At 36.0% G+C, this 25,957-nt stretch overlaps 1 protein-coding gene and 1 long non-coding RNA gene across 3 annotated transcripts in view; both read right to left on the reverse strand.

The window, feature by feature from the left end:
* Positions 1 to 3,436: 3,436 nt before the first annotated feature.
* Positions 3,437 to 10,991, reverse strand: LOC122445096. Its single transcript, XR_006270449.1, has 3 exons — positions 10,949 to 10,991; positions 5,672 to 5,765; positions 3,437 to 3,612 (listed from the first exon to the last, which is right to left on the reverse strand). It is a non-coding gene; the product is annotated as an uncharacterized LOC122445096 (long non-coding RNA).
* A 13,455-nt stretch (positions 10,992 to 24,446) lies between these two features.
* Positions 24,447 to 25,957, reverse strand: part of SERPINI1 (serpin family I member 1) — a 74,426-nt gene continuing 72,915 nt past the window's right edge. For both annotated transcript variants that reach the window (XM_043473812.1, XM_043473811.1), the window contains exons 8-9: positions 25,007 to 25,096; positions 24,447 to 24,777 (exon numbers count right to left, since the gene is read on the reverse strand). In XM_043473812.1, the coding sequence (XP_043329747.1) occupies positions 24,701 to 24,777; positions 25,007 to 25,096 (167 nt within the window). In that variant the 3' untranslated portion in view covers positions 24,447 to 24,700. The remainder of the gene's footprint in view (positions 24,778 to 25,006; positions 25,097 to 25,957) is intronic.

Consider the following 25,957-nt stretch of genomic DNA (forward strand, 5'->3'; position numbering starts at 1 on the left):
CTGTTGTGCAAATATGTTGCACTATATTCCTGTGTATTCATGTGTCTTTCTGAAGGATATATTTCTTTTCTTTTTAGGATATATTTCTAGAAGTGAAATGCTGGATCAAAAGATACGCATCTTTCACATTTTGGTAGATACTACCAAATCAACTTCTAAAATTACATGCATTTTTTTTCTACTAATGATGTTTAAGAATGTCCTTTGTCTGATGCCCTTGCCAATATTTATTAATAGCTGCTAAAGATTCATTTACTTAAAATATCTTCTTTGGTTTCTTTCCACAGAAATATCTCTTTTGGTTAGCTTCCAGAAAAGCCTAGCCCAAAGATAATTGCGTTTAGCTCAATTTCATTCAAATCCAATGTCATTAATTCATTTTTATCATCTATTTCCTTTGCTTCGAGGACATGTAGAGGTGGAGGACAGGAGGGTAACATTCACGAGGTGGTTACTTTGAATCAAGCACTTTATAAACAGTATTTTTCATCCTAATGACATTATTTCAGTGATTTTCAAAGTGTGAGATCTAGAAAAGTAGCATCAGCATCACTTGGACCTTCGTAGAAATGCACATTCTCAGGCCTTGCCCTAGACCTGCTGAATCAGAATCTCTGTGGAGGGCCCAGCACTCTGATTTCTGTTTTTCAAGCCCTCCGGGTAATGCTAAGGTACCCTACATTTTGAGAACCACAGCATATGCCCATTTCATAGGGGAGGAACTAAAGGACTAAGTAGCTTGTTCAAAGTCACCAGCTATGACTTCAGAATCGGCACAGTGCTTCTTCCTTGAGTGGAGATAAATGTTAATAGGATCCAAGGTATGAGATGTGCTGTTGGGGAGAAAATATGATAAAGTAAGACAGAGTAGGACTCAGAAAATCCAGCAATAGCAGAAGCCCGTGGATAATCATTATGGCCAGGTGATTACCAGCAGTGTAAGCAGGGTTCCAAAACTAGGAGAGGTAGACAGACTTTCCCAATATAGCCACTGGGCTTGAAATTGACCCTGAATCTATGATTCCTTTTATTCTCACAAAATACACTGGAAAGGTGGAGAATAGCTAGTACACAAAATGTAAGCCCATGATTTATGGGTTAGGATTCTTGTGGTCCTGAAAATAATGGCAAAAGAAAGGAAAAGTTGGAAGAAGACAAATTTATCTTGTACTCAAATTAGAGCGTCTTTGTCAGAGATGATTATTAGTTCCAGAAATATTTTTGTTTTTTTAAGAAGCAGGAAACATTGCAAGTTGTGGTAAAAAGTTTGGGTCACAGAAGAATATGAAAACTAGAAAGTAAAGGGCTTTCATTTTAGCAAAGGAGAGAGTTTTGTTTGTTTGTTTTCCCCAGATAATTACAGTACCTTTAATCAAGATAACAAGTTAATAGTACAAGTTCTTTTAAAGGAGGATCTTATGGATTTTTTTTATTTAAAATTTTTACTTTTGTATTGGGATATAGTCAATTAACAATGTCGTGACAGTTTCAGGTGAATGGCGAAGGGACTCGGCCATACATCTACATGTATCCATTCTCCTCCAACCCCCCACCCTTCCTGCCATCCAGTCTGGCACATAACATTGAACAGTTCCATGCGCTATACAATAGGTTTTTGTTGGTTATCCATTTTAAATAAAGCAATGTGTACCTAACCTTCTCAAAGTCCTTAACTATCCCTTCCGCAGCTGGCAATCATAAGTACATTCTCTGAGTTTGTGAGTCCCTTTGTTTTGTAAATAAATTCATTTGTATCATTTCTTTTTAGATTCCACATAGAAGGGATGTCATACAATATTTCTCCTTCTCTGGCAGAGGAAAGAGTTTAATGTTGCTCATTGTTAAGTAAAAGAAAATAAATTCTCCTTGTCTGCTCACACAAAAATTTAACTTGGGGGAATAACTGGCCACTAGTTATTAATTCAGGAATGTAACGTTGGGAAAGGAGTCTATTGGATAGATTCTTAATTTCAAGAGCCCTTTGAATCTGAAAGTAGGGTAAATACAACTTTGGCTTTCTATGATGTACCCGAGTGTCCATATCAAGATCTCTTGGGTTCATCTCCAAGAATAGCAGTGTTTTTCTTCTGCCAAATCATAAAATAACTAGAAAAAATTTTGATCAACTTGGGAGCAGGAAATGTGGGCAGCAGGGTGTTGTAAGTGATTCTCAAACTTAAGCGTGCGTCAGAATCCTCTGGAAGGCTTGTTAAATACAGGTTGCTGTGCTGGACTCCCAGAGTTTCTGATTCTTTAGTTGCGGGTGGGACCCAAGAATTTGATTTACTAAGTAAGTTGCTTGGTGAGGCTGAAACTGAGAACCACTGGTGTGGGGAAGAGAGTCTAGATTTGGGAATAAGATCACCTGTGTCTTTAAGTCATAGCATCTAATTGCCAAATTCCCTTGGACAAATCACTGAATCCTCCTGATTTGCGACTTCTCTTTTATAAATTCCCTGGAGAAGGAAATGACAACCCACTCCAGTATTTTTACCTGGAGAATTCCATGGATAGAGGAGCCTGGTGGGCTACAGTCCATGGGTGGTTCACAAAGAGTAGGACATGACTGAGTGATTTTCACTTTCACTGTTTATAAATTAGGCATAATAGTAATAATGCCAAGTTAATGAAGTTGTCCAGAATTATTGGGAGGACCAAATGCAGTGATGCAAGAAAATGTTTGTGAATACTGGTTAATAATTCATGTGTGTTGGTTAACTTTATGTGTCCACGTGACTGGATTAAGGGATGTCCTCAGTCCCTTTTTGACTGGACAAAAGGCAGAAGAAGGGCAAATTCTCTCTCCTTCTTCTTGAGCTAGGATGACCATCTTCTCCGGTGCTTGGACAACACAGCTCTTGTTTCTGAGGCCTTCAAACACAGATTGTATTATATCATCAGCTTTCCTGGTTCTCCAGTTGGCAGACAGCAGACTGTGGGACTTCTCAGGCTCCATGACCACATGAGTCAATTCTTATAATAGCTCTCTTTATGTATCTTTATATATCCTATTGGTTTTGTGTCTTTGGTGAACCCTGACAAAAATAGTATTTCTTCCTCTTTATTTTTACAGCTCAAAACAAAAAACTCCTCCATCCACAAATTTATCTCCAGATGGCTCTTCTTTGTTTTTCTCAGTGCTAATGTAAGCCAAAGTAGGTGAGCAGTCTATCACAATGGTAAATTGGAAATTCTATTAGATGATATTGGTGGCCTACCCAGTAGCCACCTCTTTCCTCTTTTTCATCTCAGCAGAACATTAATTTTCTTCAAGAATGGAGTAGGTTTGTGCTCAAGAAAGAAGAGTCCATCCCCTAGCCCAGGGATGTCAACTGATCTAATCTGATCATGACAACCTTGACTTTTTCTCATTATTTCTCATTATTCTCTTGAATAATGCTAAGAGGGTCAAATTCACACATTCAATATTTATTTATTCACTGCTAAACATTGTTATTGATGCCAGAAAATAAAGATGAAGAAGAATGAGAGGACTGGGACTTCCCTGGTCATCCAGTGGTTGAGACTCTGCGCTCCTAGTGCAGGGGTTGGGTTCCATGGGTGGGTTCCATCCCTGGTTGGGGAAGTAAGATCCCACATGCTCTGCAGTGCCTGCCAAAACAAACAAACACACAAAAAGAATGGGAGGCCTACTTTGAACAATTAATAACATAAATGTACTGTATGTAGTAAGGCTATGTAATTGGAATTCTCAACTGTTCTGGGGGAAGCAAGAGGAAAGGGGTATCAAAGAAAATTTCTGTAAGTTATGCTTTAAGAATTAAGGCTGATAGGAGCAAAAATATTTCAAGCTTGTATGGAGGCTATGAAATGAAAAAAATCTTTGAAATACACAGATTGGAGATATCAAATGGGATCAGATTGTAGAAAGTGTGGTGGGTTATGTTGGGAGTTTCAAATTTTAGCCAAAGGGAAAAATGGGAAGTCACTAAAGGATTTAAGCTTACTCATAAAAGCAGTTTTGCATGGAGAAAAAATTACTCTGGCTTCCCATGAAGAATGAACTGAAAGGGTACCAAGTGGGCATGGTTGAAGTTCACTAACAGAACCTACAAAAAGAGATGGTCAGAGGTTGGACTAGAGTTGCTCAGACCAATATGGGAGGCATTAGCCACAGGTGGCTACTGAGCACTTGTGAAATGTGATTTGTCCAAACGACAGTGTGCTGTAAGTATAGAGTACTTATCAGATTCCAAAGAACTAGTAAGGAAAAAAAAAAAGAATGTAAATACTGCATTAACAATATTTTAGATTCATTACATCTTAAAAATGATAATACTTTGGATATATTGAGTTAATATACCTTATTAAATTTAATTTCATCTATTTCTTTTTACCTTTTTAACTACTAGAAAATATAAAATTACATGGGTGACTTGCATGTATGGATTACGTTACATTTCATCAGACAGTGTTCATTGTGTTGACAATGGAGATGGAAAGAAGTAGACATATTTGAAAAGCATTTAGGAGACCGACTTGAGTAATTTGATAATTTATTGTGAAAGAGAGGATTATTAAGAATCATATCTCTGTTTCTGGAATAAATAATTAGACAGATATATCATTTCTTGAGGCATGAAATGAGGAACTGAACTGAGGAGAAGATGAAAGATGATGGGTTACACTCAGTCACATTGCATTTAGTATTCTCTCTTACAGATATCTGAGCCAGACATATGAATTTAGGAGCTGGTAAATAAAGCTGTGGGAGTTGTTGCGTGTAAGGGGAAACACAATTTAAAGAAAAGACTGAGAAACAGCTCCCAGAGGAATAAAAAGGAAACTAGGAGAACGTGTTATCTGAAGAAAAGGAGGGAGGTGTTGAGACAGAAATCACAAGACTATTGAGACAAAAATCACAAAATGTCGACAGTTTCTGAAATTCAGTGATGGACACATGGTAGCTTATCATAATTATTCTCTCTCAAGTTTGGTGTAGAATAAATGGTACTGATGAACCTATTTGCAGGGCAGAGACACAGATGTGGGGAGTGAACTTGTGGACATGGGAAGGAGAGGGTGGGACAAATTGAGAGAGTAGTATTAACATGCATACGCTACCATCTGTAAAACAGATAGCTGGGGAGAAGCTGCTTGATAGCACAAGGGGCTAAGCTCTGTGCTCTGTGATGACCTCGTGGGGTCAGGCAGGTGGGAGGGAAGCTCAGGAGGGAGGAGATACATGTGTACAGTTAGCACGGCAGACGCCCACACAACATTGTAAGGAATTATACTCCAATTTGAAAAATTTCTAATACAGCAAAATTAACTTTTCTAGAAAGCTAGAAAGATAAGGGCTGAAATTCAGCCCTAATCATCTATGGAGCAGATTCAGCCTAATCATCCATACATTTTTTATCAGTTAAATTGTACACATTGCTTCCCTGGTGGTTCAGATGGTAAAGAATCTGCCCGCAATGCAAGAGACCCAGGTTCAATTCCTGGGTCAGGAAGATCTCCTGGGGAAGGGAATGGCTACCCACTGCAGTATTCTTGCCTGGAGAACTCCATGGAAAGAGGAGCCTGGCGGTCTGCAGTCCATGGCACCACAAAGAATCGGACATGACTGAGCCACTAACACATACACACAGTACAGTTGATGAAAAAGATCTTAAGGCTCAGGGATGCTTGTCCAATGAAGAAATACCTTACGAACATTCTCTCTGCCATGGTCATAGCAGCCTATTCCATGTAATTTGAGAAGGGGTAACATATGAGTGCAGGTACTTCTTCTGTGTGGGCTGGGCAAGAAAAAGGATAAGAATAAGAATGTTCAGATCATGTCCTATGAATTTTCGTTCTATCCACTGACCCAAAGGAGAAACAAATCATAGGGATGTAAAACTTGGATAATCTCTTAAATGATAATATACAGTAGCTTAAGTCAAGGCTAATATATTCCAGCTTTGTGATTTCCTGTTACTAACATTTAAGCCAGTATCGTCTGTCTTTGTGCTTAGTATATTTTAATTATTTTCATTATGAGTTCAGATTCCTGGGATTCTTGGTATAATTGTTCTAGGTGTCAGTAACCAATAGATCGTGTTTCAGTACTTTTTTCTTCTTTAGGCATGAGTAAGACTAGAATTCTAAGATCAGTGAAAGTAAGAAAAACCAATAATTTAAGTTATATAGATTGCATTAGTTTTACCACAATGCGTTTGTGTTAAAAATTTTAACACAAACCTATTCTTAAAGTTTTTTCAAAACTGTATTAAAAATATATCTTTTTGTGGACTGATATTTGGTCTGAATATTGGAAGAAAATACAGAATTCACAAACTGGAAATATAAAAATTAAGTATTGAAAAAAGTTTAAGTTTGCAGGTTAAGTCTGGATTACTCAATGAATGCTTTTGAAACAGTTGATCAATTATTTGTAATAATCTATAATAAAATAGATCCTAGCACCATATGGCCAAATATACTATTAAACTCCATATGGGTTGAATATCAAAATGAAATAGAAATGAATCAGAAATGGTAACAATTACATAAGTGATCTTATATATATATATATATATATATATATATATATATATATGAAAAAACATAAAGAGAAATATTGATAGATATAACTTTACAAAATATGAGATATTAAAAACACTCTAAACCAAAATAAAAGGCAAAACATAACATGGAAAAATATTTACAACATATGAGAAAATATTGTGTTTAATACCAAAATCTTACAGAACTATTAAAACAGATAAATGTCTAGTTAAGGTATAGACAAAAGGCATGAAATATGTTCTAAAAGAGTAAAATTCCACTTTATGTAATTATTGGAGATGTTTAAAAAATAATAGATGCTACTCTGAGTGCGTGGGCTGTCACATAGTCTGTTGATATAACTTAATATAATCTTTTTGGAAAGCAATTTCAAAACATGATTAATCCCATAAATTTTACTTACAATTCTATATACAAGGATATTATCACAGTTATGAATAAGAATACATATCCAAGAATATTCATTAAAGCATTATTTAAAATTATGAAAATTAAAACAGCCTACATTTTCAGGAAGGGAGGATTGATTAAATAAAGTATGTTATAGACACATAATGAAATGCCATTCAGGAAAGATGTAAGAATAAGCATTTAATATTCTGAAAATAGATGTATAGCATAACTTTTTAAATGGTAATGAAAAGCATGGCGTCATTTCCCATACATATGACTATAGAATACACAACCACAATGTAGCAGTGGTTATTTCTAGATGGTAGACTTAATGGTGGAAGAATAGTGAAAATTTGTTTTTCCTTTGGCTTGTCAGAAAGTTTTTAAATGTTCTTATTTCTATCTTAACTAATTTATAAAATTATGACATAGTTCAAACCTACAGAAAAGTGTGGAGTATAACATAACAACCATCCCAGAACTGGAAACTCAAAGTGCCAAGTCTTAACAACTTTTTTACCATGTCAACTTTATTCCTCCCTTCCCTTTCCTCCTTCTTTCCTTCTTTTAGGTTATTTTTCAGAATTAATTAATACTTGCACTTCTAACCATAAGGAAATAAGAGGATTAAACAACTTAAAAATTTAAATGATAGGAAACAACCACTTCTTGACATTGGACTACAGACAGCACTGGGACGCTTGAGGAAAGGCAGATGAGCCCTAAAATCACTTCTACTTGCTGGTAATTGTTGGACTGTTGGACACATACATTTGATATCTTCCTCCCTTGGATACCCTTGTTTGATCTCATTTCTTATCTTTCCAATCATCACAGAGTTTTATATTTTTACTGTGTACATCCATTTAGTACTATACGGTACTGTTCTGTGTGGCTTAAAATTTTATAGAAACTTTGTTCAATGCTATGTTTTTGAGATTTTTTTCATATTCCTCCATGATATATGGTGTTAAATTGTATGACTCTGAAATAACCAGTTCATATTTTATACAAACAAATAGATACTATCTTTTAAAAATCACAAAAATATTGAGATTACTGAGCACTACTAAAAAATATTACATGATGAAATTCAAATAATACATTGGCTGTGATATCTTGCAGGGATTATCTGATTTTGCCACTAAAATGTAAATATTCCTGTATAAATTCCCCTTATATAAAGGTAAATTCTATTTAAACTTATAATGACTTATAATTTTTTCACTTTAAATTTTAAAAAACCATTTCCTCTCTGAAATACTAAAAAGAGCATAGAAGGAAAAAACTATTTTAGCTTCTTTGTGATGGAAGCTTCCTAGGCAGTCACACATCCAGCAGAAAGAGACAGTTTTAGCCTTTTTTAAAGGTCAACTGAATTTTAATGTACAATTTACCATCAAGTTGACATAAAACTACCTATTTTTCTGAACTTAGAGGTAGGACTAATTCTCACTCCTCTATTCTTGAGGACTGGCATATAATAGATGGCCAGTAAATATTAATTAAATAAGTTGATATTGAATCTATTGATTTTTGGCTTTGACAAAACGTCTAGGACAGGGCATGTTGTCATCAAAACTTGGAAATTTCAGAAACACTTGGGTGTTTTATACAAAGTAGTGTGGGCAGAATATCTCTTTTAAATTGGTATTTTCCTAGAAAATCTGAGACATAATTTTGGTAGATTACAACAGATTCTTGTATGCTTTGCTGTCCCTTTCATTCAATACCTGCTAGATGACATTGAAGCTTCAATAAAGAAGTATCAGATGGCACTATTTTAGAATAGAAATCAGCTCCCATTTAGGGAAATATGGATATGTTTTACATAAATATTATTATTATATTCTACATAGATTTTTATTAGAAATTTCAAACAATTGATGTTATATTAATTCTTTTAAAATGTTAGAGTTTCAGTTTTATCATTGATAATTTCTTTATATTTATTCTTATTTTCTTCAAGGTACACTCAGATATCTCAGCCATGTTCTCAAATCACAACTTCTTAACAGATAGCACACATTTTCCCTCTCTGAACTACTTTATATTTTATTTTCTGTCAACATAGTGATTGTAATGTACAGGTAATTGTTGAAAGATAATCTTGAAACTGATGTCTAACTAATTATATGGATGGAACCACTCCTTCAAATGTGTTGGTGAAAATTTGCCACAGATAAATTTATGATGACAAAGCACTATGTTTTATGCATTTAATTTTCATTCATTCATTTGCTTAGCAGCATCTCTGAATGCCTAAAATGTGGCAAGTTGTTTAATAACTATACCAACTATACTTGGAAGTCCTGAGGCTTGGATTCTGGGGTTCCACAACCAACAAGCAGTTGGTTCAATGATTCAGAATGCTGGCTCTGAAGAAAGAAGCCCCATGACTGACATTTTAGCTGAGTGATCCTGAGCACAGTATACAATGTTTCGGGCATCAGTTTCCTTATTGATAAATGAAAATGAAAACAGCACCCAGGAGTAAGAGGATGATATGGTGCAATATATAAAGCATAGTGGCCAGCGCAGAGAATGCAAGTGTCAACACAATGGTGAAGTTGATAATAATGGTTAAGTCCAGCAAGAACTGCACTTGTTGGGGTCTCTTTTTCTTCAACTATAAAAATGCAAAGTTGAACCAGGTTCTCTTTAAGTGCAAATAATTGATTATATGGGGGCCATGGGTGGGGAAGAACTACTAGCAGAAAACGTTTGTACTTCCATTCCCTTAGAATAAATTAGGCATCCTGGGAGGCCTTTAAGGGCTAGTTGCAAAACACACAAAGATAAAAATTCTGCTCCTGAGGTGTGCACAGGCTAAGTGTCCATAATGCTTACGTTGCCACATTTGTGTCTCATGTCAGAACCTAGCTGTGGTCATATTTTCTTTAAAACAGTGAAATAAAAAGTGTTCTTGGCCAGGATCAAAGCTGAATAGTCACCATTAGAGGAACTCTGATTATATTCTTTTCATACTTGCAAAACTTTTAAGGTCTACCTTGTAAACATGCACAGTCTTAATACCAGGTAAATTATTACTTGATAATTGTATCTACTAAATGTGTCATGATTTTAGAACTTTAAAAATAGAACTATTTATTTTTAAAAATCAATTTTAAAATATCTTTCAAAGGTCATATTCAGTGATCTATTATTTTCCTAAACTTTTATTAAAATTTGCTCTATTTTTATCATTGCCACTTATAATATTTGGGGCAGATTGTTTGTTTTAGGCTATTGCTTTTATTTGTTTTTGCTTGACATTTGGGGTTTTGGGATTTCATCAATTCTGTTTTGATTTTGAAACTTAAGAATTCAGAGCTGAGTTCTTATATTGACAGCTTGAACTCTGTCTCTTGGTGGAGAAAGGCACACAAAACTACTAATTGCCTGCAAGTCTCCTCATCTGCTCTGTTATCACTTGGAGCTTCCACTGCATGTTATATTTTCAAAGTATCTTAGCACTGTTTTAATTTGTGTTATGCCTGTGAAATGAGAATGCCATAAATACTCCCAAAGTAGGTTAGTTTATAAAAGATCAGTAAACATCTTGATTTTTTAGAGAAAATAAAGATCCAAACTAAAAATCAAAATAACAGGAAAATATATTTAAATAAATGCAGCATGAAAATGAATCTACAGGAAGTGTTTCTTACAGCAGAAGGCTAATAACAAATGCTATTTTAAAAAATGCTTTAATAGGCTCCTTTTTAGACAATGTTTTTTAAAAGTCTTACATTGCATGCAATAAAATGCACAAATCGAAAGTTTGCATGACCTAATTTTAACAGATACCCACTCCTGAGCGTTCCTCTATCACATATCTCTTAAGGCTTTTAACTGCCTTAGTGGACATTTGTCTCCACCTCCTTCTGTAAGTGTAAGCTCTCTGAGGGTAAGGTCTGAGCCAAGCTCTCTGGCTTCTCTGTGACTTCACAGAGCTGGAAGGTGATCAGTGAAAAGATGAATAAATCGATAAGTGAATAAATATTCATGAATAGGATACCTTATTATCCTGCCGGGCTGCTTTTCTTGGTGGCTCAGACCTGATAAGAGATGAGAGGGGAATCAGTTAGTTTAGTTCAGTCACTCAGTCGTGTCCGACTCTGCGACCCCATGAATAGCAGCACGCCAGGCCTCCCTGTCCATCACCAACCCCCGGAGTTTACTCAAACTCATGTCCATTGAGTCAGTGATGCCATCCAGCCATCTCATCCTCTGTTGTCCCCTTCTCCTGCCCGCAATCCCTCCCAGCATCAGGGTCTTTTCCAACGAGTCAAATCTTAGCATGAGGTGGCCGAGGTATTGGAGTTTCAGCTTCAGCATCAGTCCTTCCAATGAACAGCTAGGACTGATTTCCTTTCGGATGGACTGGTTGGATCTCCTTGCAGTCCAAGGGACTCTCAAGAGTCTTCTCCAACACCACAGTTCAAAAGCATCAATTTTTCAGCGCTCAGCTTTCTTCACAGTCCAACTCTTACATCCATACATGACTACTGGGAAAACCGTAGCCTTGACTAGACAGACCTTTGTTGGCAAAGTAATGTCTCTGCGTTTTAATATGCTATCTAGGTTGGTCATAACTTTCCTTCCAAGGAGGAAGCGTCTATTAATTTCATGGCTGCAATCACCATCTGCAGTGATTTTGGAGCCCCCAAAAATAAAGTCAGCCACTGTTTCCACTGTTTCCACTGTTTCTCCATCTATTTCCCATGAAGTGATGGGACCAGAAGCCATGAGCTTAGTTTTCTGACTGTTGAGCTTTAAGCCAACTTTTTCACTCTCCTCTTTCACTGTCATCAAGAGGCTTTTTAGTTCCTCTTCACTTTCTGCCATAAAGGGGGTGTCATCTGCATATCTGAGGTTATTGATATTTCTCCTGGCCATCGTGATTCCAGCATAAGGGTTGTCAATACCTGTGACAGCCTTGGCCTGAGGGTGCTGGAGGGTGATCTACCAGTCAGGTATCTTCTTCAGTGCAGTCTGAAGTTCCTGAGAAAGATAATCAGGCAAAAGACGGAGTGTCCTGGGACTGACTGGTTCAGGAAACGAAGAGCTATTTCAAATACTTTTCTCTTAGAATCAAAAATAGAGAAGTGGTAAAAATCCTATCAATAGTTATTAGTTGACATAGTAGGCTTGTGCAAGGGGGTTGCACAAGGTGCCAGCCTTTGAAAATCCTTCCTGAAAATAGTGTCCTGCATTGTTCAACAGTTTCTTTTACCATCTGAGCCACCAGGGGAACTCTATTCAGTTTCTAATGAAAGCAACCTCATAATGATCAAACATTAATGTAAAATAAATATGTTGATTGGAGACCACATTGGTATCTGGAGTAAGTACACTATGTGTGTATTATTTTGACAAAATGTCAAGGAAAAGAAAAATGGAAAAAAGTGTAAAGGTATACAGCATGCTTATAAGAATAAATCAGTCATATGTATGCTTAGAAAAGTCACAGTAGGCAAACTGCTATAATAAACAAACTCAAATTTAGTGACTCAACTATACATATTTTAGTTTTTTCTCCTGCACAGGTCAAATGCGTCTTCCTGGTCTCATGGCTTTTCTGGACATCTCCTCTACAAGCGGCAGCTCAGGAAATCAAGCTCCATCCCTCTTGGGGTTCTTCCAGCTCTGAAGGCCTGAGATATTCTGGAGATATTCTGCACCCAGTCAACAGATAAGGGGAGAGAAAGAGCTGACCAAAATTTAGTTACCTGACTGCACATAACTGGGGCAAGCTGGGATTTGCTGGGTTCGGAGTGTTAGGCAGAAAGTTAGCTACAAGCAAAAACAGGTGACCCCATTGGCTAAACATTCAATGGCCACCTAATCCTACCAAGCTACTCACCAAACCCACCCCAGATATGCCCGCATCAGTACTCCAAAATAGGGGACTGGAAAAAACCCCCCACTGACTGACTGGCAGGATTTTCCTTACTCTGGTATATGCACACACCTCACACTGTCATGTACTTAGGTAATCTTTGGCGGCCATTGTACTCATTAAATGTTCATAAATATTCCATGAATACATGCATCTAAGTATAACAGACCGAATTATGGGAAGGACGTGCAGAGTGGAGCCTCTTGTTACATAACCTGCAGCTGTCAATCAAGACTGTCAGTCAATGACCTCCTGGATTATGCAAATAACCTTGCCTTAAAAACTCTGCACTCCAGCTCTCTGGGGCCATTGCCTCCCGTGGCCAAGCCCATCTCTTTCTTGAGGTGTTGTCTCTGTTGTCTCTTTCCTTATCTTCAGTACATTCTCTTACAGTGGATAAGACCTCAGATTCTTCTTTGCCTCTTTAACAATGGAGGCCCATGGGAGGAGTAGTCTCCAGACCCTCCTCTGCTAACACCAGGAGAAAATAAAACAGTGGTGAAAAGTAGTCATTTTTTGTCATAGAGCTAGTCATATCTTTTCCTATGAACTGTTGACTTTGGGGATATCTTTTGACCACCTTCAACCTCCACTCCCCCAAACCCTGGCCTCTGGCAGCAACCAATCTATTCTCTAAGAGTTCAATTGTTTTGGATTCCACATATAAGTGATATCATATAGTATCTCACTTAGCATAATGCCATCAAGGACCATCCATGTTGTAGCAAATGGCAGGATTTCCTGGATTTTTATGGCTGAATAATATATTACCTTTTCTTTATCCAGTCATCCATCCATGGGTACTTAAAGTTGTTTCCATGTTTTGGCTATGGTAAATAATGCTATAGTGAATATGCGGGCACAGTTATCTCTTTGAGATAGTGATTTCATTTCCTTTGGATATATGCCCAGAAGTGGAATTGCTGAATCACATAGTAGTTCTAATTTTAATTTTTTGAGAAGCCTCCATATTGCTTTCCATTGTGGCTGCACAAGTTTACATTCCTATGAAGGCATAGTGTTCCCTTTTCTCTATATCCTTGCCAATACTTGTTATTGCTTGTCTTTTTGATGACAGCCATTCTAAAAGGTTTTGATTTGCACTTCCCCGAGGATTAGTAATGTTAAACATTTTTTCATGTACCTGTTGGCCATCTGAATATTTTCTCTGGAAAAATATCTACCCTGGTCCTCTGCTTATTTTATAATCAGATGATTTGGGATTTTTTTTTTCTTTTGCTATTGAGGCTTTTTGTTTTGCCAATTGTTTTTTAATTTTTAAAAATCTAATTCTCTGAAGAAAATATCTTCTGTTTGATAGTAGCTGACATTTTTACTCTAAGAGAAAGCCATAAACAGCCTGGATGGGGGGCAGCTGGGGGGAGAGTGGATCCATGTATTAATATATGTATGACTGAGTCTCTTTGTTCTTCACCTGAAACTGACAAAATTGTTAATCGGCTGTGTGTGCTGTGCTTAATCGCTCAGCCATGTCTGACTTTTTGCAACCCCATGGACTGTAGCCTGCCAGGCTCCTCTGTCCATGGGATTCTCCAGGCAAGAATACTGGTGTGGGTTGCCATGCCCTCCTCCAGGGAATCTTCCCAACCCAGGGAGTGAACTTCAATACCCCGCTTTGCAGGTGGATTCTTTATTGTCTATACCCCAATACAAAATAAAAAGTTAAAACAAACAAACAAAACACACACTTAAAGACTGATAAAACATTTACATTCAACTTTGTAAATACAAATAATAAAAAGTTTTTTTTTTAAGTCAAAAAAAGAAGTAATAGACAGCAGGTGCCAGGTCAGATCAAGGAAGATAGTTGGGGTTGCAGAATGGATATGGAAATAACTCAGACCTAGTTTAGGTTGCCTGTACTTAGGTTTATCCCCCATACAGCAAAGAAGCTGTTCAAAAGATGCAAATGCCAGATGTGAGTAGGTGGGTACTGTACTCCATGGCTCCCTTATAGGGGTTGCCCAGGAATTGGTGGTTTTGGTGACATTTTTGGAAAGGGATTGACCCAAAGTTGGAAGACCAAAAGAATGAACTTGTTCTTGTTTACTTCCAACCAGGTCATCGCCCAGAAACAGCTCACGTATCTGTTGTTGTTATTCAATTGCTAGGTTGTGTCTGACTCTTTGCAACCACGTGGGTGACAGGACACCAAGCTTCCCTGTCCTTCACTCAATGTCTCCCAGAGTTTGCTCAAATTCATGTCCGTTAAGTCAGTGATAGCTGTCTAACCATTTCATCCTCTCCCACCCTCTTCTTTTGCCTTCAGTCTTTCTGAGCATCAGGGTCTTTGCCAGTGAGTCAGCTCTTCACATCAGGTAGCCAAAGTATTGGCGTTTCAGCGTCAGCACCAGTCCTGCCAATGAATATTCAGAGTTGATTTCCTTTAGGACTGACTAGTTTGATCTTTTTGTAGTCCAAGGGACTCTCAGGAGTCTTCTCCAGCATCACAGTTCGAAAGCATCAGTTCTTCGGTGCTCAGCCTTCTTTATGGACCAGGTCTCTCATCCGCACTGGATGACTACTGGGAAAACCACAGGTTGACTATACGGACCTTTGTTGACAAAATAATGACTTTGCTTTTTAGTATGCTGTCCATGGCTTTAAATCTACCACTTAGAAACTTTTGTCACCTTGTAATGATATACAAGCTCTGACCACAGAGATCTTTCTGTGCCAGCACTGGAATAATGACCCTGAATGTGAAGGCCAACGGGGCTGTTTATGCCTGTGCTGGGGCTTTCCAAAGGGAAGGTCTAGCTGTGGCTATTACAGAGGAGAACTCATTTTTCTAACTCCAGAGACTAGGTTTGGGGATCAAAACATGCTTTACTAATGAGGAGAGAACTTCTAGCTGACAAGACAAACTCCTAAGCTTTGCTGTATCTCTATTCTCCATTAATTTTTTTCACCTTTTCCTTTTTTACAGACCAGGAGATCAATAGACACGCACTTTTTTTTGCAGTAAGTTATGTGCAGAAGCAAGCAAGTGTGGAATTCAATATGGTTATGCAGCCACATGAACATTGCTTCAGAGAACTTCTCTTTAGGGATGTTTTCTATCTCCCAGTAAACAATCTCTTACATTTCTTTCACATTAACAATGGTTTGATGAGTTAAGTAAATTTATCAAACCAGAAAGAAAGCTGAAATGATGCATTTTGGCAGGTCTTTTTTTCATTGTAGAGGAAAATAAATCAGCATATCTAGTGAACAAAAAGCAGCCATCTAAAGGTCGTTGCCTCCTGCTTGAGATTGATATAGACTGGACCTCTTTAATCTGCCTCTTGGGGAACTCACTTTTTTATCTCTGCCCTCAGCTGCACCCAGTATGAGCTCCTACCCCAACATCATCTGCTAATAGAGTTGCCTTCTTCAGCTGGATATCAAGAACCTTAAAAGTCTGGCGGCTCTGTGTCTCATTCATCTTTGTAGCTCTCTGTAGCATGATAAATTAGTAATTAAGTGAATACATATGGGAAAAACTTTAGTAAAAGAAAAGTGATGACCAAAGTTACTGGTGGAAAGGCTTTCGCATAACTGGTTATGAGTTGCTTTTGTAACTTTTAAAATTAAAGTATAATTATTTACAGTATTTTACTAGTTTCAGGTGTACGGAAGAATTTGTGTTTCAAAATGTATCTGATGAAACACTCCTTTTAAAAAAGGGACAACTTTTTAAAAAATGTCCCCAAATCAACATATACAAAACAATCAGTTCCTTGTAACTACTGCATAAAACTTCTGAATGCAGTATCATTTTACGTGTTCAGAGCATTAAAAGGACTTTCTTTAATAAATGACAGATTGTTTTATCAGTAAAATAACCAACTAAACTCACTTTTTCCCATGAGTTTGTCACTATAGTTGAAACAGAGGTTCATAGATGCCGTTTTAATCTGTGTGCTTTGACTGTAGGATGTGAATCAGATTTTCTACAGGGAAGTTAACAAGAATGAGTAGTTCATTTATGATTTTTGTCTCAAGTATATTACCCAGAGAGATTTTTTTTTTTTTCGTTTTTTTAATGGCCCACACTGTGTTTTTCTCACATTTTTATCTCCATTCTGGCTGGCAATGGAGTCTTCCATAGACATCAAAAGCATCATAGAACTGGTATAGAGAGCTTTCAGTGGATCTTAAACCTGGAGTTTTTATTTCCAATCAGTCCAAAGTATTATTCTACTTGAAATCTACATCAGAAATAGGCTAGATAGAATTTTGTCATAAAAATGAAGACAATTTTATTTCAAAAGAATGAAAGATTCATATTCTATTCTATGAAAGTTGTCATTGAATACCAGAGGCTCATTCCAAGGTGTACTTTTTATAGTTGTGTATAGATTTGAAAAGATAGATGGTAACATTACCGCCTGCTTTGTGCCTATTGTGAGTTTTCTCTCACCTAACTTCTTTTAATGTTGAAATAAAAGCAGTTACTACCCTTATTGGTTTATTAGGATTACAGTGACATCTTGTGGCATGTCATTTTCCCTTTTAAAACTTGCCCAGGTCAAAATCTAAGACTTTAGTTCTTGCTAAAGAGTTTTAGTTTTATTAATGTAATAGATATTAATGAAAAAACTCAGTAAGTACTATTTGAAGTACAAGTCAGATGAATAAAATGCAATCCAGTTTATCTGGTTCAAGTAAATACTTCTGGATAATTTCAATTAGAAGAATATTTTCTTTCAAAAATACCACGATCTAGCATTCATTTAAAATTTTCTTCCATCGGCATCATGACATAGGAAATGCCCTAGAAATTGATCCATGCAGACAATGAAATTAAAAATTAAAATTCCATCGCTAACGAAGTATTGTGTGATTATAGCTTCTGTGAATGGTTAAGACCAGCTAATTAAAAACAGTCTTATTGGAAGAAAGGTTTTTATTGGAAGGAAAAAAATTTTCAGGACAAAATTAGACCTCTGCCATTTAATCTGATACTTATCAGCTTCCTCATGGACTGCCTCTAATTAGTATGTAGAGTATGTAAGGTGAGAATGTCATTAAACTACATTAAGAGGTGTAAATTTTAGAAAAAGAAAAAAAGAAAAACTAGATTCAATATTCCCACCCTCCCACCCTGCCCTCCTCACACATATTCCAGTCATTAACATTCACTTCCGTGTGATGAAGGCCAGAAAAATTCTTCTTTCAGATGTTTTTTAATGACCAAGTTCAGTCTACTTCAGATACAGTAGAGTCATTTTGCTGAAAATAATTCCCATTTGCAGGTAGCTTGTGCATATTTGTTCTTCTACTCCCCTTTTCCTTCTCTTGCTCACACACTGCCTCCCTCCCCTCTTTTAAAAGTCTGGGAAGCAATCTCCTTTGAAAATTATATTCAACAACATTTCCACTCACTATGTACTTTAACAAATATGATTCCTTCACAAACCTTGCTGTGAATAATATATTTCGTCCAATTCAAGACATCAGTTTTAGGACACCCCTTTGTTTTATGTAAGCTTAGAAGGAGAAAACTGCTTTCAGTTAAACTATGACACATTAAACAGAAGGTGTATTTCAAATTCATTTGAAACATTAAGTATATCTTTTAGACTTATTTAAATACGTTTTATCATGGATCATACTTATGAATATTTTAAAGTGAAAATATGAACAAAATACAATGTTTCTTCAACAGAGTCCAGCTCCAAGTCACTTCCTATGCTGTGATTGAGGTCTGTGTTTGCCCACACCATTTTTTCCTGCTATTAAGAGCTCGGGGCATGGCACAGATATTCCCAGAGTGCACTTTTTGTCTCTAGAACTTTCCCTTAAGCTATTGACACCTGTTTCACAAGTTTTGAAACTGGCACTTTATCTGACAGAAAAATCAATGGAAAGTTTTTAGACAATTCACAGTGCTTCCTCAGACAGTCATTATGATTCTTTCTCCGTGGTTTGTGGACTGAGAAGTCAAGAGTTAGACCGCCATCATGTAACAAGATTGCTGCGTACACAAGCAATACCATCTAAGTCATGGCTGTTACCGTCACCAGCAATTGTAAGACACCATTGATCACTCCATTCTCTTAACGTTAAAATCTGAAAAACGACGTGCCTTAGAAGTGCTGCAATATGGTCATGTTAATGCTAACAGCTAGCCTTTCATGACTGACTGTTGTGTCAAGTGCTTATTGTATTCCTCATACACATTATATCATTTAATCCTCAGATAACCCTACGAAGTAGATGTTACTATTTGAATACACAGATGAAAATTAAACGACTGGTTCTAAAGACAGACATCTAGTAAGTGGCAGATCTGGTGTTTAAATTTGGTTTTCTCTCCTGCCACATGGTCTGTGTTTTTCCATAGGAATCTGGTTATAAATACTTAAGCAGAAAATATTTGAAGCAGGGGTGACTCAATCATATGGAAAAGAATATGCTCTCCATTGGCAATTTTCCTTAAATAACAGACAAAGAGCAACTGTGTGAACAAATATCAGATTTGTATGTTTGTGAATTATCACGAAACTTTCAGAAGAGGGGAGAGATGAAACATTGTCTTCTATTTGAGGAAGAGAAAAAACTGCTATATCAGCCAGTAGCTATGATGACTGCTAAAGAGACATTTTCTGGAACATGCCATATGTCACAAATAATAATGCAATCTTCCCCCAAATAGAGAAAGATCTATGCAATCTTCAACAAGAAGAAAAGTTTATCTATATTTCACTCATAATAAGGCCCAGATTTGGACAAAGGACAGTATGTATCTTATTTGCAATTAGTTTTATTTTCATTAACTAAACATCTTTTTTCATAACTCTGTGCATCTTTGTCTCATCAAAATCAGAAGCCAATATATTTAGGATGCACCTTTAGTTTTTAGCTTATTAATGTTAAACTATATTTTATCTGTAAACTGATTATTTTGTGGAAATATCTCTCCCAGTTTTCATAAGATGGAGTTCTTTACATGAGGTATTTTTATGTTCATGTAGAGACTTCAGAATTCCCTCAGGAATAACTTAGTTGGCAGACACGAAACAAAGCAGCTAAGTTTCATATTCTCTATGTTTGTTCTCTTAGGACAAAACATAGGGGGAAAGATCCTGATTTTGATCTTGGCCATCATTTTTTCGATATGACACCAAAATCACAGGTAATAAAAGCAAAAACAACAAATGGGATTGCATCAAACTAAAAAGCTTCTGTAGAACAAAAGTAACCATCAACAAAATGAAAAGGGAATCTAAAAAATGGGAGAAAATATTATTTGCAAACCATATATGACAAGGACTTAATATCTAAAGTATATATCCAAAGGAAAAGCAATTAGTATCTTGAAGAGATATTTGTACTCCTGCATTTATTGAGGCATTATTCATAAAGGCATAAAATAACCTAAACATCCATTGATGTTTGAATGGATAAAGAAATGTAATATATGTATTCCTGTGTAACACACACACACACACACACATATATATATATATATATACACAAATATATATATATACAAGTGTAATGTATGTATTCCTGTGTAATACATATATATAAATATATATATATATATACACACACATGCACACAAAGGAATATTATTCAGTCATAAAAAGATGGAAATCCTGCCATTTTCAATAGCATGGATGAATCTGAAGGACACCATGCTAAGTGAAATAAGAGAGACAGAGAAAGACAAATACTGTATGATCTCATAATGAAAAATCTAAAAATAAAAGATAAATAAAATAAAAAGTAAGAGTACATAGAAACTGAATAGAATGGTGGTTGCCAGGGCTGAGGGGCTTATTTATAATAACAGGGATAAACCTGGAGGGCCTTGTGCTATGTGAAATAAGTCATAAAAAGGAAGACAAATGCTGTATGGTATCAATTATATGTGGAATCCCCCCCAAAACAGTCAAATTCATAGAAACAGAGAGTTGAATGGTGGTTTTACATGCTGGGGTGGGGGTAAGTAGGGAGATATTGAGCAAAAGATACAAACTTTGGGTTATAAGATGCATAAGTTCTGGAGGTCTAATGCACAGCATGGTGACCACAGCTAAGAATACTATATTGTATGCTTGAAATTTGCTAAAAGAATACATCTAAAGCATTCTCACCACACACACACAAACACACACACACAAGGTAACCATACGAGGTGATATATTTGTTAATCAACTTGGTTGTGTTAATCACACGTATACGTATATCAAATCATTGTGTTGTAAAGTTTAAATATATACAATTTTATTTGTCAATTATACCTTAGTGAAGCTGGAAAAATGATTTAAAGTAAAAGCAGAAAATATGTGATTGTGGTTGATTTCCTCCTCCCAGATATGAGACAAATAAAGAAGTTTTTGTAAGCTGGCTGTGCACATCATATGTGTGTGTGTATGTGTTTGTGTGCTAACACACATTTTAAAGGAAATGAAACTGGCCTATACTTTTTAATTTTTCTCCTCAAAACACTAAAAATATAAGTACCAAGTGATCTAGTAATTCTACTCCTGTGCATACAGCTTAAGAAAATGAAAACTCTTATTTGAAAAGATACATGCACCCCAAGATTCATTGTAGCATTATTTACAACAGCCAAGATATGGAAGCAGTCTAAATGCCCAACAATAGATGAATGGATAACAAAGATGTGGCATATGTGCATGTATGGAATATTACTCAGCCATAAAAAGAAAGAAATTTTGCCATTTGCAAAACCAAGGATGGACCTAGAGGGTATTCTGCTAAGTAAAATAAGAGAAAGACAAATACTGTATGTTATCACATATATGTTGAATCTAAAAAATAAAATAAATGAATGTAATGAAAAAGAAACAGACTTACAGATGTAGAGAACAGACTAGTGGTTACCAATGGGGAGAGGAAAGAGTGGAGGGGTAAGATAAAGTCAGGAGGTGAAGAGGTAAAAACTACTATGTACAAATAAGGAAGCAACAAAGATATATTGTATAGCACTGGGAATATAGGCAGTATTTCATAATAACTTTAAATGGAGTATAAGCTATAAAAAATTGGAATTATTATGTATACCTGAAACTAATATAATATTGTAAATCACCTATGCCCCAATTTAAATAAAAAGAAACTAAAAAAAGATTTATTTGTCAATAGAAAGGAAATATTGAAGAAATTATAAACAAGACAAAACAATAGGAAAACCTTGGTACTATCAAATATTCTATTTTTAAGCCCTCCATAAACATGCTAATAATAAGGTAGACTCCATTTTCATTTACGGGACATCTAAATTGTTTTGAAATATTTTAAGGTAAACATTCTGAATGGTAAAGTTTAATCTTATATCAGCAAATGAAAATTGCATTTTGGACTTTATAAAATCCACATGCTTGTCTAATGATGTTTACTGTCCCTTATAGGTAACTCATTTAGTTGACTGATGGCTACAGAGGTATAACAATATAGGTAATGCTTAAGAAGTAGGGAAACGGTAATAAAGAACATCACAAACTCAGAATATCAATACTGAATCAACAGCCTGTGTACATTATAAATGAAAATGAGAACGCTGGTCTCCAATAACCTCAGCTTTATGAATAAACTATAAGTCTTCTGAATATACAAGTAGTAAAAGATTAAATGTTAAGTACTGTGTCCTTGGATACTCATACATTCTTTTGTGGGCATTGCCTATAAATGTCTTTATATTTTTAAAGACTATATTTCAAGTGTTCTAATATGCAAAGGAAGTCTGCATGTTTCTATAATGTGTAATAGAAAAAAGAACTCTCGAGTAAACTCAATTTTTAATAAATTTACTGAACTCTTATTGTAAACTACAACCCTATCTCTTGAATCTCTCCAAGTTGCATGAAAATTATAAAACTTTTCTGTTTCAATATGTAAAAATATAAAACATATAAACCTATGTTAAGTGGAGCTTTGCTACCAACCTGAGTCAATGGGCCAACTGTAATGGCATCGCCTGGGAACTTGTTAGAAATGTAGAATTTCAGGTCCCATCCCAAAGCTACTAAATGAGAATCTGCATTTTTAATTAGATACCCAAGTGATTGTATTACACATAAAAGACCAATTTAGGGTACTTCATTGATTGATCTAATTTTCTATAAATTAACCACATTTAAACAACTAGTGAGGATTCCCAGGGGTTCATTGGTAAAGAATCTGCCTGCCAATGCAAAGGGACGCAGGAGATGTGGGTTCAATCCCTGGGTCAGGAAGATCCCGTGGAGGAGGAAATGGCAACCCGCTCCAGTATTCTTGCCTGGAGAATCCCCGTGGACAGAGGAGCCTGGTGGGCTACAGACAACAGGGTCACAAAGAGTTGGACATGACTGAACTGAGCACTCATGCATGCAAACAAATAATATTTAAGTGTTCCACATGTATCCTTTATTTTAGCAATATTCAAGATTTAGTGTATAACAAAATCACCAAAGGAACTGTTTAAAAATGCAGACTTTCAAGTTTTTCCTCTCAGTTTAGAATTCAGTATGTCAAAGTCAGGCCTGCGTGCTCCAAACCACAGCTCTCCTGAACAGAATTAAAGTTAATAATATCAATCCTCTTAACAGCTCAAAATCACAGCAAGATACCTAACATACAAGCAAGTCACAAACTGTTTCTGTTAAATTTTGAGACATTTCAAACTTTTTCAGAAATTATTAATCAAAGAATCAAAAATTTGGCATTAAATGAGTCTGGTTCCATTCATGGAATCTGATGAGATTATTCCTTCCCCCACGCACCCGCCCCCACCCCACAACAAAGTTGTTTCAGCCACAGGATAACAAAATAATTTACTAGAGAACTTAAAAAAATTGATACTGTCCCCACTGAATTGGCAACATTTGTACTAGAAAATAAAAGCAAAACATTATGCAAAGGACGTATCTCTCAAGAGGTCTCAAACACAAGTGTATTCCAGAACCATCAGGAACCAATGGGAAAAACAAGGAATGTGATAGTCCAGTTACAGATCTTTTAAGTTCAAAAAAGGAAAACCTCTTGCACAGAACAAAAAAGAACATCCCTGTGAGCAGCTTTCGGCCTGTGACCTGCTAGTTTCCAGTATCTGTACCAGCAGAGTTTTTCTAGTTTATTCTCCAGTGACATACCAGAGGGCATATTTTTATTCTTAATTTGCTCATCTGGCTTATTTGGGGACTTGGGGGAACTAAGCTGTAGGTCAGATTTTACTTGCAGCAGTAAAACATGGTGATATACCAGGCTTGTAATCTATATCACCCTTATGAAGCCAAGTGGATCTTTAAAGACACAGTCAATAAGCTATAGGTATAAGCTATGGGTTGGCATAGCCCCAATTTTTTCCTAACAAGTTTTTTTCATGGAGCCACATAAAAGATGCTCAGTTTGCAGGTTTTATTTTAAACTATACACTGTCTTCAGAAAAACAGCAATCGGAGTTTTTGTGGAGTAGCTGTCCACAAAAATACCTCACTAGTTGTTGCTTGTTAGGTATAAGTGAATAACACTAATTTACTTTGGTGCTTTGTTTCTGCACAATTATGAAGGGCTTAAGATGCCCAGAAGTACCACTGTTGCCAAATTCTACCTACAGGTATCTAAATAATACTTCTAAAATGAAAAACAGAGCTGTTGACATGTTCACTGTGTATTTTTATTTTAAATACTAGCACAACAAACACAATGAAATGACAGGACCATTACCTTGATAATACTGATAACATTCCTTGACAAGTTGGCTTATAATTTACATACATTATTTTTATCAGGAACTATTTTAAATATTATTTTAAGATATATTGTAAAACACAAGTCTCAAATATATACCAGTTGCAAACATAATGTGCTTAGTTACTATTTTCTTTGTTACTCAAATAAAATGATTTAAAGTTCCTCAAAATCATGTCCACTGGTGTTCATGGTTTCAGGGTGCATGACTCGTCCTATGAATAGGATTGTACCTGCATTGGGTAGGGAGTGAACAAAAAAGGAGTTGAACAAAAGCTATTTATTTTCCTTCTTGCTTACGATTAGCAATGTTCTAAAGATAAGAATGTGAATAAATTACTGTCACTTAAAAAATCATCTGAACATTAGAAATTATCTGATAAAAATGCAGAAGTATGTTTTCAATTAACAAATGATTTCTTTTTGGCCATAAATAAAGTTCTGTTCTCATAACAGACTTACCTGTTCTCCTGTTCCTGATAAGAAAGAAAAATGGATGGTCGACAATAACTTGAGGATACAGCACAGCCATCCTGCTAATTGCAATCATTCCTGTAGCACAGTGAGAAAGTAATTACATGTCTGTGGATATGCAGGGACTAATGAGCAATTTCTCCAAACCATCTATGTTCAGCACAAAGGTAATGATTTTTACGAAGCAAGGCTTCTCTCTTAAAGGCTTAAAGAGAGAAAAATTGTAAATGAGCTAACATCTCTATTTCATCTTAAAGAAAAACAAATACGTACACACACATGTACACACTTCCTCCCATCACCCACCGAAAATAGAGGATAATTTATTCTGCCTATCACAAATTTTTATTCTCGGCCTCAGACAGATACTTATGGCTTTAATAAAATGACTTAAGTCAAGGAAAGTGGGAAAAACAAACAAACAAATACCGTCCCCAGCTTTCCCCTCCCCCAGTTTCTTTATATTATCAAATCATCATTTCTTTTATCTGAAATGGGGATTTTACATAGCAAGTCACCAGGCTTCTCGCAAGCAGCCAGGACAGCAGTGATTAAAGAGAAAATACAGCAGGGAGAGATTCAATGATGCTTCCTACAGCTGGGAAACTGAATTCCCCTGAGATCTTTACTGTGGGATAATCATTTTATACTCGCTGCAGGGAGATGCGTTGTCAGGAAAAGGCCAAGATTAAATGATGTAAGATTTGAAGCTTTCTCAATGCCTGAGACTACTGTTTCTATTTCCTCCCCCAAACACCATTTTAACTGATAAGATCCTTTTAATGGGTAAATATATGCAGAGGTTAAACATAATGTGTACAAACATGATGTGTTACATTTTACTAGAGAAGGGAAAAATCCTTCTAAAATTTGGTGACGGCTGTTGAACACGATATTGAAACAAAACCAAACAAATAAATGAGAAAAGAAAAATCCTTC

Source organism: Cervus canadensis, chromosome 7 (genome assembly GCF_019320065.1).
Source record: "Cervus canadensis isolate Bull #8, Minnesota chromosome 7, ASM1932006v1, whole genome shotgun sequence".
NCBI lineage: Eukaryota > Metazoa > Chordata > Mammalia > Artiodactyla > Cervidae > Cervus > Cervus canadensis.